Source organism: Simochromis diagramma, unplaced genomic scaffold (genome assembly GCF_900408965.1).
Source record: "Simochromis diagramma unplaced genomic scaffold, fSimDia1.1 OVJJ01000229.1, whole genome shotgun sequence".
In the NCBI taxonomy this organism is placed as follows: domain Eukaryota; kingdom Metazoa; phylum Chordata; class Actinopteri; order Cichliformes; family Cichlidae; genus Simochromis; species Simochromis diagramma.
The window spans coordinates 399344-412193 of NW_024386869.1; the positions used below are offsets into that span (position 1 = coordinate 399344).

Consider the following 12850-nt stretch of genomic DNA (forward strand, 5'->3'; position numbering starts at 1 on the left):
ATGTGCTTCCTTCTGCTATTAATACATTTTATTCTTTTTTTTAGTGTAAAGTTTCGTTTCATCAGGCTTACTCGTCTTGGCACTCTCTAAATTTAATTTTAGTTAATGTACTTTTAATTTGTATCATATTTGCTAAATCTAGCATTTACAATAACATTTGCTTCAAAATGTATTGTAATTTAAAGTCACGAAAAACATGTATCAAATTTAATACACTAGGCCAGGGGTCAGCAACCTTTAACACCCAATTTGCCAGGTTCTCTCTCAGGACACTGCAGCCAATCAAACAGCATGTAAATGAAGGAAAACACCATACTGATTCATTTATTCCTCTTACAGAGGGTTATACATTATAAAATCATATAATATCTCCCTCTCTTTCTTCACCCCTGTCCGCAGATACGACTCTAGACCAGTGGTTCTAAGAGCCACAGACATGTGCAAAGCTTAAATTACTCTTTTGATTCATTTAACTCAACTGTGGGTTTATTCCCACACTCACCCAACGTTTAACATGCAAAGTAAAAACGCCCCCAAAAGACCTCTTCACATGTGATTGGTTAATAGGTTACCATGAGATCAAGTCTCTCTTGTGTTGCTTGGTCACAGGTTCCTCCCGCTCAGTATCATTCAGTTGCTTTCCGCTTCCTTCCAGAAGTCAGCGGATCTCTCCAGCGCAGCAGTAGTTTGGTGAGTAAAAAACGATCGTCTGTAGATGTGTAGCTGCTGTTGTGCCTTTCTACCAGACACAAACTCACTCAGAGAGTTAGTGTTACTATGTTGGTCATCTAATTTGCTCTCTTATGAAGTCAGAAAAACTACATCTGATATAACCAGTTATTATAGTTTTTTGTTGGTGTTGTTGTTTTTTAAGAATTGTTACCTTTAAGAAAAAACTGTCAAGTTTACAAGTTTCAGATGAAGTCTCCTCCTCAAACAGTCCTTTAGGTTTGAGAGGAGGGACTATAGCAGTCTGTTTGCTCACTGTGTGCCTTTGGAGTGTCAACCAGGAAGTCAATAAAATGTCTGTGAAATGAAACTCCAACTTAACACATGCATTACATACATAAAGAAAAATGTAACATTTTGGTTAATAATTCTGCTGGTTTATACTTCTTAATTTATGATCTTAACATTCTGGTTGAGTTCATTTTTATGTGTATCTTTTTATAGTACATTCCTGGAAGCAGCAGAGTGTGCACACAGCCACGAGGAGATACTAACTCTCAGGTGAACCCTTATGAATCTTTAGGTTTTTAATGTTTTTGATATCTGAGGTCTGGTATAACAACACCGCCTACTATGACCTCAGTAATACCTTAGCGCTTAGCAAATCTCTTTTAAGCAAATATCTATTCTAGTTTTGTCATTATAAGCACATACAGATGGCTGTTAAACCCCTGGCATCCAAAACTCTGGGAAGTTTCACATTTTCCAGGAGCCGCACAAAAAAACTGTACCTAATAATTCCATATTGTCATGGTTCGGATTTTGAGGAAGAGACATACGACTGGTATACAGCTGGGTCAACACAGATCATTTTATTAAAACACACAGTAGAGTGTGGGAAGAGCCGAACTTCTTCCACGTCTGCACAAAGACAGAAGGCTTTATAGTCATTATGACGTCAGAAGAATTCAGAAGCATTCCCCTATCTCCTTCTATGTCCTTCTATGGCTAAGAACAACAAGATGTTCCAGATGTTTCCACTCATGCTTTCTGGGAACCTACCCAATTTGTGTATACAGAGTGTGCAGTTTGTGAGTGTAGGTCCAGGCTAAAAAGTTCACCGTGTCCTCATATGAGGGTTGTGATTCCGGCATGATGGCGCCTGTGTTTGGCTTCGCCGCTGCCGGGTGTAGTTGGTCTCGCTCTATTGTTGTGTTTTTTCTTTCTACTCTGCTGTTTTTTAACTGTTTTAATGATATACTGGCTGCCTTGGTCTACGATCTGGCTGCCTTGGTCTACGATCGTCTGACGCTGTTATCCATCCGTTCGTCAATGACGGCCAAAGATGTTTTTTCTTCTTCCTTTTGTGGGACTTTCCATTCTCCACACTTTCCCCCGCACTCCTTTGGGTACCTTCCACCCTCTGCCTGTGACTGGATCTTCGGCCAGCGCTTTCAGCGTTCCCCGTAGACTATGGAGAAGAAGAGGAAAGAGATCGGGCATCCAGGAGAAGTTTAGGCTCCTCTGGCGGCGGGGGCTGATTGGAAAGCGATGTCGGGCGTTTTCTGTTGCCTACGCACATGACAGCTATATGGAGAGGAATCTGTCTCCCAAGGCCCTACTTGGATACAGGGGGCCTGGCTCTCCGAGGCCGTGTTATCTCAGAAGGGTTCATCCAGACTCTCCTGCCGACTGGCCTTTCATCCCCTCGGTGAGTGGAATATATGAACGTGAAGGCTCTGATCCCGAGAATTTACGCCCTTTAATTCGAGAAACTCGAGCTTCTTCCAACAACAATGTTTTCACCCCGCTGTCTATGGCGCTCTTTAATGCCCGATCTTTGACGAATAAATCGTTTGTGCTTAACGATTTTATTGTCTCTAAAAATCTGGACTTCCTGTTCTTGACTGAGACCTGGCAACGGGGTTCGGATTATTCGTCTACTATCGAAATGTGCCCAAATGGCTTCTCTGTCATTTGCCAGCCTCGAGGATCTGGTCGTGGAGGAGGCCTCGCGGTGGCATTTCGGAGCCGTTTTAACTGCCGTTCAGTGAAAGTTGGACACTTTCTGTCTTTTGAACAGCAGCTTATCAAAATCGGAAAGAAGGATCCTTTTTACTGTGCGTTGGTTTATCGCCCTCCTGGCCCAAACAGCTCGTTTTTAGCTGAGTTTAGTGATTTTCTGTCCTCTACTATGAGGTTGTCTAAATTGCTTCTTGTGGGAGATTTTAATATACATGTTGATGATCAGTCCGACCTCTTTGCTAGGGGTTTTACCAGCATCATGGACTCTTTTCATTTTATCCAACATGTATCTGGCCCCACACATAACAAAGGCCATACACTGGACCTTGTTTTTTCTTTGGGTCTGAATATTGATTATATTTGTTCTAAGGACATTTTTATTTCTGACCATTATTGTGTCTTTTTTAATATGTCTTTTTATGAGCCCATGTCTCCTGTTCATCGGACAGTTATTTCCCGCACTTTAAACTCCTCCTCAGCACAGAAGTTCTCTGATGCTTTTAATTTGACATTATCCCCACAAAACGATGTTGATTTTTCTATAGATCTATTCAATTATCATTGTCTTTCGATCTTAGATGAAATCTGTTCGATTAAAATGAGACCTGTGCCTGTTTCCAAGTCTGTACCCTGGTTAAATGACAACATTCGTCTTATAAAACGTAATTGTCGTAAAGCTGAGCGGTTATGGAGGAAAACCCACTTAAATGTTCATCTCCTTTATTTAAAGGATCTTTTAGCCTCCTTTAACAATGCTATTAGAGTTGCGAGGGCTGCTTACTTTTCTCAGTTGGTTGCAAAGAGCAGAGGTAATCCTAAAGTTTTATTTGATACTATTACTAATATTATTACTCCTGCTCCACCTGCTGCCATTATTTCTTCTGTTGAAGATTGTGAAACTTTTCTTCTTTTTTTTTTTTAGAAAAAATTAGCAACATAAGGAAAAACTTGTCTTTTTCAGCGTCTGCGCTGTCTGCTCCCACGCCAGCTCGGCCTGTTGTTTTAGAAGGTTTTTCACTTGTTTCACTACCAGAGCTGGGAAAAATAGTTAGTGCAACAAAATTATCCTCTTGCTCTCTTGATGTGTTACCTGCATCATTATTCAAAAATGTCTTTTATTCTACTGGTCCCTGTATTCTTACTATAATTAATACCTCCTTGGCCCCGGGCATAGTCCCTGCCTATTTTAAAACTGCTGTTATACATCCCTTGTTAAAAAAGCCTATGCTGGACCCATCTCTCACTAGCAATTATAGACCGATCTCAAAAATTCCGTTAATTGCTAAGATTCTAGAGAAGATCGTGGCTAAGCAGCTTACAGCAGTTTTAGATAAATATAGTATTTTCGACAAATTTCAATCTGGCTTTCGTAAAGTTCATTCCACTGAAACAGCCCTTCTTAGAGTTTCTAATGACATTTTGTTACAAAGCGATGCAGGTAAATGTTCTGTTCTCTTAATGTTGGATCTTACGTCGGCCTTTGATACTGTTGACCACTATATTTTACTTAACAGGCTGAAATACTGGGTCGGTGTCTCTGAGACTGCATTGAAATGGTTCTCCTCGTATCTCTCTGAACGATATTCTTCTGTGGCAGTTTCTAAGTATAGATCATCTTCTGCGTCCCTGTCTTTTGGTGTGCCACAAGGCTCTGTGCTGGGGCCTTTATTGTTTCTAATTTATTTACTCCCTCTCCAGCACATTTTGAGCCCTTTTGAGGATATTTGTTACCATTGTTATGCGGACGATATCCAACTCTATATATCTTTTAAACCGGAAGAGGCTTCTAAGCTGCGGCTTTTAAATGTGTGCTTGGAAACCATTAAAGGCTGGATGGCTGAAAACTTCCTCCAACTAAATGAAAATAAAACCGAAGTCCTCTTATGTGCCCCAGATAGACATATACCCAGTATAATAAATGCTCTTGGTCCTCTTTCAGCGTTTGTAAAACCATCTGTCAGGAACTTAGGGATTATCCTTGATCCTGCTCTTACGTTAGATAGTCATGTTAAATCTCTTGTTCGGTCTTGCTTTTATCATCTAAGAAATATTTCTAAATTGAGCTCTATAATATCCTATGCCGAACTGGAGATTGTTATTCATGCTTTTATCTCATCACGACTGGACTATTGCAATTCCCTGTTTACTTGTTTAAACAAAGGTTCTTTGGAGCGTCTGCAGATCGTTCAGAATGCTGCAGCAAGACTTTTGACGAAAGCTTCTAAATATTCACATATAACACCGTTGCTTATGCAGTTACATTGGCTTCCTGTCGAATTTAGAGTCCTTTTTAAGATTTTGGTTTTAACTTTTAAGGCTCTTCAACAACAAGCACCACCATATATTATTGAACTTTTACAGCCCTATGCCCCTAGTAGGTCTCTGAGGTCGAGTAGTCAGGGCCTACTTGTCATTCAGTATACGAGACTGAAAACTAGGGGTGATAGAGCTTTTGCTACTGTGGCCGCCAGACTGTGGAATTCCCTTCCTCAGGACCTACGATCTGCTGATTCATTGATTACTTTTAAAAAACAGCTAAAAACACATCTTTTTAAAATTGCTTTTTGCTAACTTTGTTTGTATCTTGTTTGTTTTTTTATTTTTATAATCTGTTATATCTTGTAAAGCACTTTGTGATTTCTATCTAGAAATGTGCTATATAAATAAAATTTTACTTACTTTTTACTTACTTACTATGACTTTACTGCGGCCTGACTGGAGGTACAGCTTCTGCTGGTGCTTTTCGCCACATAATAGAGTATTACTTCCAGAATGTGTTCTATCCTGCGTGCTCCGAAATAAATGATAAATGATACATGATAAACTGAAGATAGTAATACAGACTAATGAAGTAATGATGAAATAATGACAGTGCATATAAATGATAACAAAGTGACAGTAAAATAACAGGTTTTTCTCGACAATATGTAATTATTATTTTTAGGATTCATTATTATTAATAATAATTAATCATTAGTTAATTGATACAGTTACAAAATATAACAAAATAGCTCTAATAAATACAAATAAATCTAATTATAAATATTCCAGTATATTTCACAAAATGAAATGTATATAGTCGACACTGAGGGAGCCGCTTCCAATTAAGCAGATGAAATAAAAAAAATACTTTGAGAAGTTGGTTCTTTTCTTCACAAGTTGTTGCTGAAAAGAACGCCTCCACAGGCTGTTTGAGTAAATTATACACCACCAGCTCCTCCGAATGTCCATTTCATCACACAACAAGCAACATATGGGAGAAAGATCGTACATGAATTTTGAACTTGTCTTTGGGTTTGAAAATTAAATTTTATTTAGAAGTTTTTACAAATAACAATTTTGCTGTGGTGCTTGTAGAATTTTAATCTTCTGGCAGTTTTGAGTTTAAAATGATCAGATTTTCATACACACTGCCTCAGTGTCTTAAACAACGTTTTAATACATACTGTAGTGGAAAGACAATGGGATTTTTTCCTTGCTCTCATAAAAACTGAAAGTTTTATAATTTCTTAAAGCATATTTGGATATGTGTGATTTTTTTTTTTTGTTTTGTTTGATATTCATCGCATTTATTATGTTTTTGCTGTAGTTTTTTTGACACTTCACAAATAAACAGGACCCTATTCTAGGAGATATGTTAAACAATCTCTGCATATTAAAAAAATAAGAAAAGACAAAAAAAACACGTAATGTTAAAGCCAGAAATCACACACACACAGACAAAAAACCCATCGTGTTTATTATTGTCTTTTATTTTGTCTCTTTATTTCTAGAATACGTAGTTCTTCCAATCTGAGTGACTAATGCACATGTATTATTCAAGTTTTAGCATTTATTCAGTGTATGTTATGACTTGCGGAACATGCTGACCGTTATAGATCGCTACAATATTCGGCATAACAAGTTGGTCCTAATATCAAAATGTATCTCATTGTTACACTGTTGGGGAAGCGAGATTTGGAAATGTGGGAGGAACAACTCTGTTAAAACCATTCACCACAATAACTTAAAGTTATGTTTTTTAAGAAAACTTAAAGAAAAGTTTCTGGCACCTGAGTTGGCTAGATACGTCACCAGGGACCCAGTGGGTAGTAAACGGTTAATAAAACTATTTTTACTATCAGCAGACAACTCTTGGCCTGCATTTGTAAGAATTAATTGTTTTCCATCTTATGCATATGAATGCACTGATGCTGGATTTAGTGATGAGATTACAAACAAGGCAGGCAGTTGGTGTTGGTGTAAAAGAAGCCATTTATGTCCACTGTGAGCAACCATCTTTGAACAGAGGCTGTCTGCCATCTATAATCCAGTTTTGAGATCCCTTCCCAGACGCCTTAACACCCACTCACATCCTGGGCCATCTGACCTCAGGAAATCACATGATAGGGTGGGGCTAGGTTTCACAATAAGCTCACCCGAAACCTTGGCTGATTGTGATCTACACCCAGTTTCACACCTTGGCTCATGTGTTTAGGTAGAGGATCATTAGGGGGTCCATTGTCCCTCTCGGTGGGATACTCCCACAGGGCTTAAATCTGGGACTCTCCACCATTTGACCCTCAGAACTGAAGAAGCTTGAGATGAGAGGTGAAACGTTGTAACAAACCTTTTGGGTTATAGCACCACTAGGGGGGGAGTCTCCTAGGGGGTGTGTGAGTATAGCGTGGCAGCCATTACATGCTGCTCGTGTTCTGTTCTCAGGATAGACCTCACCATTGTAACGGCCTGGCACCGGCGACTACCGATCCCCGCACATGTATGTACGTACAGTGTAGAGCCGTGGAGACCTGGCTTGTATGGTCTTATGTTGCTGACAAGGAATAAAGGTCTGTTGTTTAATTTAACTGACTGGCTCCGTGTTATCCGGCTAACCTCCACACCACATGCCCGCTGGACCGGCTAGCCGCTCCTTCCTCGCCAGACTGCTGTTACAACGTCTTCAAGCAACTTAAAGAAGTCCAGACGCTTTTCTTTGCAAGCTCCTTAGATGAGTCAAACTTAAAATAAAGCCCCACCTGAAACACTGTTAAACAATAGAACCCCCCCCCCACACACACACACACACACTATACCAGGTTTTTCCCACTTTTAATTACTTCCTTTCCACGTGGAAGCGAGCAGTGAGTCATTGTTCATTACCCGCCGAAATTTCATATTCAAACAATCACAGATCACAGATCACACATGTGTAAGTCATTAATAGTTGATAACTGCAGACACACCAATTCCCCAAGCTTTGTCAGATTTTACAGATCCACCCGTTGTCTGCTTCAGTGTAAGCTGAAAGTTGTCTGTTTGATGCAAAGAGGAGTAAAGGAAGACAATTTTGTTATAAAAATCTACTTGGCCTTTGCCAGTAAACCGAAGCTATCTGCATGGCTATTCACGATAATAACCGACTGGGGCATTCTTTTTTGTTTTAAACCAAACCATTGAGACGTTAAAGAACAAAGAGCTTACTTCAGCCTTTGTTTTACTTGCATCAAACACACTCACCAGGGACATCTGTATACATAAAGTTATTAGACCAGTCTTGTCTTAACATGCTAAAACATGCTAATCACAGGAAAAACCAATGAGCCAGCTTGTCCAGGTTTTTTCTGCTTGTAATTTTGAAATTATACCTGTTGGAGTATAAAATACCCATATACAGACAGGCTACATCTAGTGTCTTAAAAAATAAAATCCAACACTTGCAAAAATGAGTATGAAGATGCCATATTTTGGTTTCCTAGAGCAAGAATGGTTCCTGTTAGGCCTTTTTGGGAGAAACAAAAAGGTACCTATTTTGGTCACTGGGGCGTCCGTGGCTCAGGGGGTTGGGAAGTGTATCTGTAACCGGAAGGTCGCCAGTTCGATCCCCGGGCTCTCTGTCCTGGTCGTTGTGTCCTTGGGCAAGACACTTTACCCTACCGCCTACTGGTGTTGGCCAGAGGGGCCGATGGCGCGATATGGCAGCCTTGCTTCTGTCAGTCTGCCCCAGGGCAGCTGTGGCTACGACTGTAGCTGCCTCCACCAGTGTGTGAGAGTGAATGAATAGTGGAATTGTAAAGCGCTTTGGGTGCCTTGAAAAGCGCTATATAAATCCAATCCATTATTTGTGTAAGTCCTTCTATGCAGCCATATTAAGCTGCTGGGCAGGGCTCTATATTGATTAGTTTAGAGGCATGGCTCAAGAGTAACTAGAAGTGTGACATAGCTTTGACTTTTGGCGGGCAATTTGTTGCTACTTGTGTAGTGTATTTTCCAAAAGCAGCCAAGCCTGAGCTTGGAGAAAGTTGGAGAAACCCACAAGACATCCAAGGTTAATTGCTTCAACTGAGTTTGATTGTATTGTGACATTTTCTAAGTATTTGCTCATGATATGTGTCAACAGGCATTTTCATCATTTTTCATTTCTGGTTTATTTTTAGATAATAATTATTTTTCTGAACTCATCACTCCTTGAAGAATAGAGTAGAAAACAGAGACTTACTTCCCCCATTAAGAACAAGCACTTGACATACTCTGCTTTTATGGTCATGATTGCAGGAGAAAATGCCTCCCAAACGACCAAAGAACATGGGAGATATTAGGGACTTCCTTTCCAAACAAACGGTAAGTAAAAACTAATAATACTGCAGTGTTATATCTTCCCCATTTATACTCTGTATCTATCAGCCAATTAACTTTATCTGTGCTTTTCTTTTTTTGTTTTTGTTTTTCATCAGGACAGTCCCAGTGGCAGCAGCAGCAGAGCAACCATGCAGCCAGAGGGACCTAAATCCCCTCAGGTGAGGTCTTATGTCGATGTGAAAATAGCTAATTGAGTAAGAAATACGCTTGTAAGTTTTTGAGATGTCCGTGTAGCTTATCAGTCATCCAGGTCATCGTAGTCTAAGGAGCTTTGGAAAGAAAAGCGTCTGGACCTTTTTGAGACATTTCACCTCATTTATATTTCACCTTAATATCTGTCATTTGTGCAGGGATTTACACGATGTGTGAAGAAAGAAAATGACAGTGATTTCATTGTAAGTATATCCTGTTACATTACATGAGTATTCTGCTCTGCCTTGCTTTTTAAGCACCACTCTGTTTCTAACCATCTCTTTAATTTCCTCTAGGTCCAACACTCACATGAATTCATAGTGAAATTTGATCAAGATAGTTATGAATACACTGTTCAGTGTGATCAGCTTTGCACAGTTCTAGAAGCTATAAAATCAAATGAGACATGCAATGAGAAGATTAAGTGTGCAGATGAGAACATTATCATTCAGCTAGGTAAAGAGGATAAGAAGTCAAGTGTTGCAACACATTTCCCTTGTTCTTGCATTGATGATGGTGAGTGTCTGATCATATCATGTAGAGCAGAAAAAGTTGAAGGTGAAGTCCAACATTCCAAAATAGTGCATCCAAAAGAGCACTATTCTGTCTTCTATATAGACACAGTTGGTGGGCTACACACTAAAACAAAGGAACTTTTTAAAAATAACGATGTAAAACAGTTCAAGAACCTCTGTGTTTATGGAGAAAAGGGAATAACTGTGGCTGAGGCTCTGAAGAGAGACGGTCGCTTCATTGATGACCTTGGTAACTTTGAGCTGTCCAACAATCAGGATCCCAAACGCCTCACTGTATGCACACAAAAGGTAGAAATCCTACACCAGAAACAATTCAAGATACGCCTTCCAAAAGATAAAAAAAAAAAAAATTATGAAAAGCTGCAAGAAAGGCCATCAGATAATAATAATAATTGTCAAAGTAAGTGTGAAAACAGATCAGAGTCCGAGATTATCGATTTAGCACGACAGGAAGGAATCCGTGTAAAAACAGTGAAAGAAACCAGCAGTGATGTTGATAGAGACAAGATTTATGAACTACTGCGTGAGCAGTTTCCAGATCTGAAACGATGGATGGAGACTAGATTCCCTGGTGATTCTTTCCAGGAAGAACTGAATCTCAGGAAGCAAAACTTTGGAAAGATCCAGCAGTCCTTCAGCCAAGTTTACAGAGTCAGGAAGCTGCTAGAACTGGGAAAGTCAGTTTGCAAAGTCGTTATTACGGATGTTTCTACGGGAACAGGCTTCGTGCTGTTTGATACTTTCATCCTGACTAGCGCACATTTGTTTAAAGGTTACGTTGAAGGAAAGAAGCTGCAGCAGGATAGAGAAGTGTTAGCTATTTTTGATTATGAGGAGCCTGAGCCAGAAAAAAATTTCTACTACTTTAGAGCAGAGAATACATTCATTGACTTTGATGCTGATCTAGATTATGCAGTTCTGGAGCTCAACCCTGAAGGCTCAAAACCAAACCAGCAAAAGACAGCACAGAAGATAAAGGTCCCACCAGGGCTGCTCAGTGAGTTTGGACCACTGCCTGCCAATGGTGAAGCCTGCATCATTGGACACCCAGCAGGGCGAGTGAAAGAAATGGATCCTACATTTATCATTGAGATAGAGAAGAGAGGACAGGCTGCTGCTGATTATTTAAGTCAGTACAAACACCAATTAATTATAAACTCGCTCAGTGATCATGTCAGAAAGCAAGGCATTGAAAACATATTGCAGGGTGGACATAAAGCAGGAAAAGTAGGGACCTACAACACTTTCATGTATCATGGTGCCTCTGGCTCTCCAGTGTTTAATGGACTTGGCAAAGTTTTTGGTTTGCACACTGCAGGATATACCTATGGTTTTACAAAAGAAGTCGAAAGTGTAATTGAGTATGCCCATCCTCTGATCATGATATTTAAAAAGTTTGTGAATACTCTGAAGGAAAGTAAAAATGAGGAGCTGCTGAAAAGAGTTGAGGAGGAGGCAAAGGAAAACAAGTTACTGACAGACGTACTCAACATAAAGCAGGTGGATCCTGTGGAGCAAATGGAGGTCAGTTCTTCAGACTAGAGAATCCTTCAGCATGGTTGATCTGATATCCTCGTGTTGGTGTTGTTCCCAGATCATCATACTAAATGTTGTTCCAGGATCAACATTGCAAGTGACCAATCAGAATGTTGTGACGTCATACTTTTGCGACTTCGGGAAAAACTGGCGTAAAACAAAAAACTGTACTTAAGCTGCGTGAAACTGCCTCCTTCCGCTGATCAACGGACCCTGACCCTAACCCTAACCGTAACCCTTTAATAAACAGTAAGCAGAATTGATATTGTCCTTGCAACATTGGAATTTCATAAATGCATGAATGGCTTGGCGCGCAAAGAAATAACGTCACAACAATGTGATTGGTCACTTGCAATGTTGAACCTGGAACAACATTTTCATGATGGTCTGGGAACAACACCAACACGAGGATATCAGATCATCCCCTTCAGCATAAGGGCAATATTTTATGCATTTATATATATATGAATATGATTGGTTAGCTCTTAACTTGTGGTTGATAAAATCAATAAATTCTAAACAGGATTTCAGTAGTTAGTAATAACAGAAAATGTTTCTGCGTCTGAAGATGAAACTAATGTGGTTGTGATGCACTCAGAGATTGTCAGTTTTACAGTTTTTGATTTTTGTTGCTGTTTGAAAATGGAATTTATTTTCGATTTTAAACTTCCTGCATGTTTTTAAAACTCACTCGAGTTTCATTCAGTAAGTCTAAACATGAAGTTACCACATTTTTGAACATAAGTTCAAAAGTGCAAATTTTCCTTTCTTTCATAAAGACTGTGTCGTGGTCCTGGGTCACACAGTGTTCAATGACAGACTTCATGCATTTAGTTTAATTTGCATTTTTTTCATTACTTTTCGCTATTACGTTTCGATACATATTCTTTTTTCATTTGTTATTGTGATGTTGGAAAATACAAATTAATTTTTCTTTGTATTTGTTTGAGTTCATTTTGAAAAGTCACCATTAAACAATATTTGGTTGATAATAAATGGGAAGTGAAGCATCGCAGCAGTTCCTTGTCTGTGTGGTAAAAAGTTGACATGAAGTCAATGACAAACTACAACACTTCACGAGGAAGGTTCTTTATATGTTCAAAATCTGTATTTTGTCTGCATTGATTTAAAGACTTTTATGTGTCTTTGTGAGTCTTTCAATCTTAAAATGTTACTTACCAGTAATTTGTCAATGCACTTTTACCCTTTCAAAAGGAATTGGCTCCATGGTGGGGAAATGTTTCTATAAAACATATTTAAATTATGATAAACTT

The 12850-nt window shown here is 39.2% G+C and overlaps 1 protein-coding gene across 1 annotated transcript; it reads left to right on the forward strand.

Moving 5' to 3' along the window:
• Positions 1-558: 558 nt before the first annotated feature.
• On the forward strand, positions 559-12591 carry LOC120733320 (serine protease FAM111A-like). Its single transcript, XM_040031414.1, has 7 exons — positions 559-690; positions 1174-1230; positions 9229-9294; positions 9408-9470; positions 9663-9707; positions 9801-11587; positions 12001-12591. The coding sequence occupies exons 1-6, from the start codon at positions 574-576 to the stop codon at positions 11580-11582; spliced, it is 2130 nt and encodes a 709-aa protein (XP_039887348.1). The 5' UTR covers positions 559-573; the 3' UTR covers positions 11583-11587; positions 12001-12591.
• The last annotated feature ends 259 nt before the right edge of the window (positions 12592-12850 follow it).

What these genes read in the sequence shown, in the direction of transcription:
- LOC120733320 (XM_040031414.1), top strand. Translation starts at nt 574, where the DNA reads ATGAGATCAAGTCTCTCTTGTGTTGCTTGGTCACAGGTTCCTCCCGCT. An exon ending in GAGGAGATACTAACTCTCAG is followed by an intron (nt 1,231 to 9,228) that starts GTGAACCCTTAT and finishes TCATGATTGCAG; the next exon opens with GAGAAAATGCCTCCCAAACG. An exon ending in AGGGACCTAAATCCCCTCAG is followed by an intron (nt 9,471 to 9,662) that starts GTGAGGTCTTAT and finishes TCATTTGTGCAG; the next exon opens with GGATTTACACGATGTGTGAA.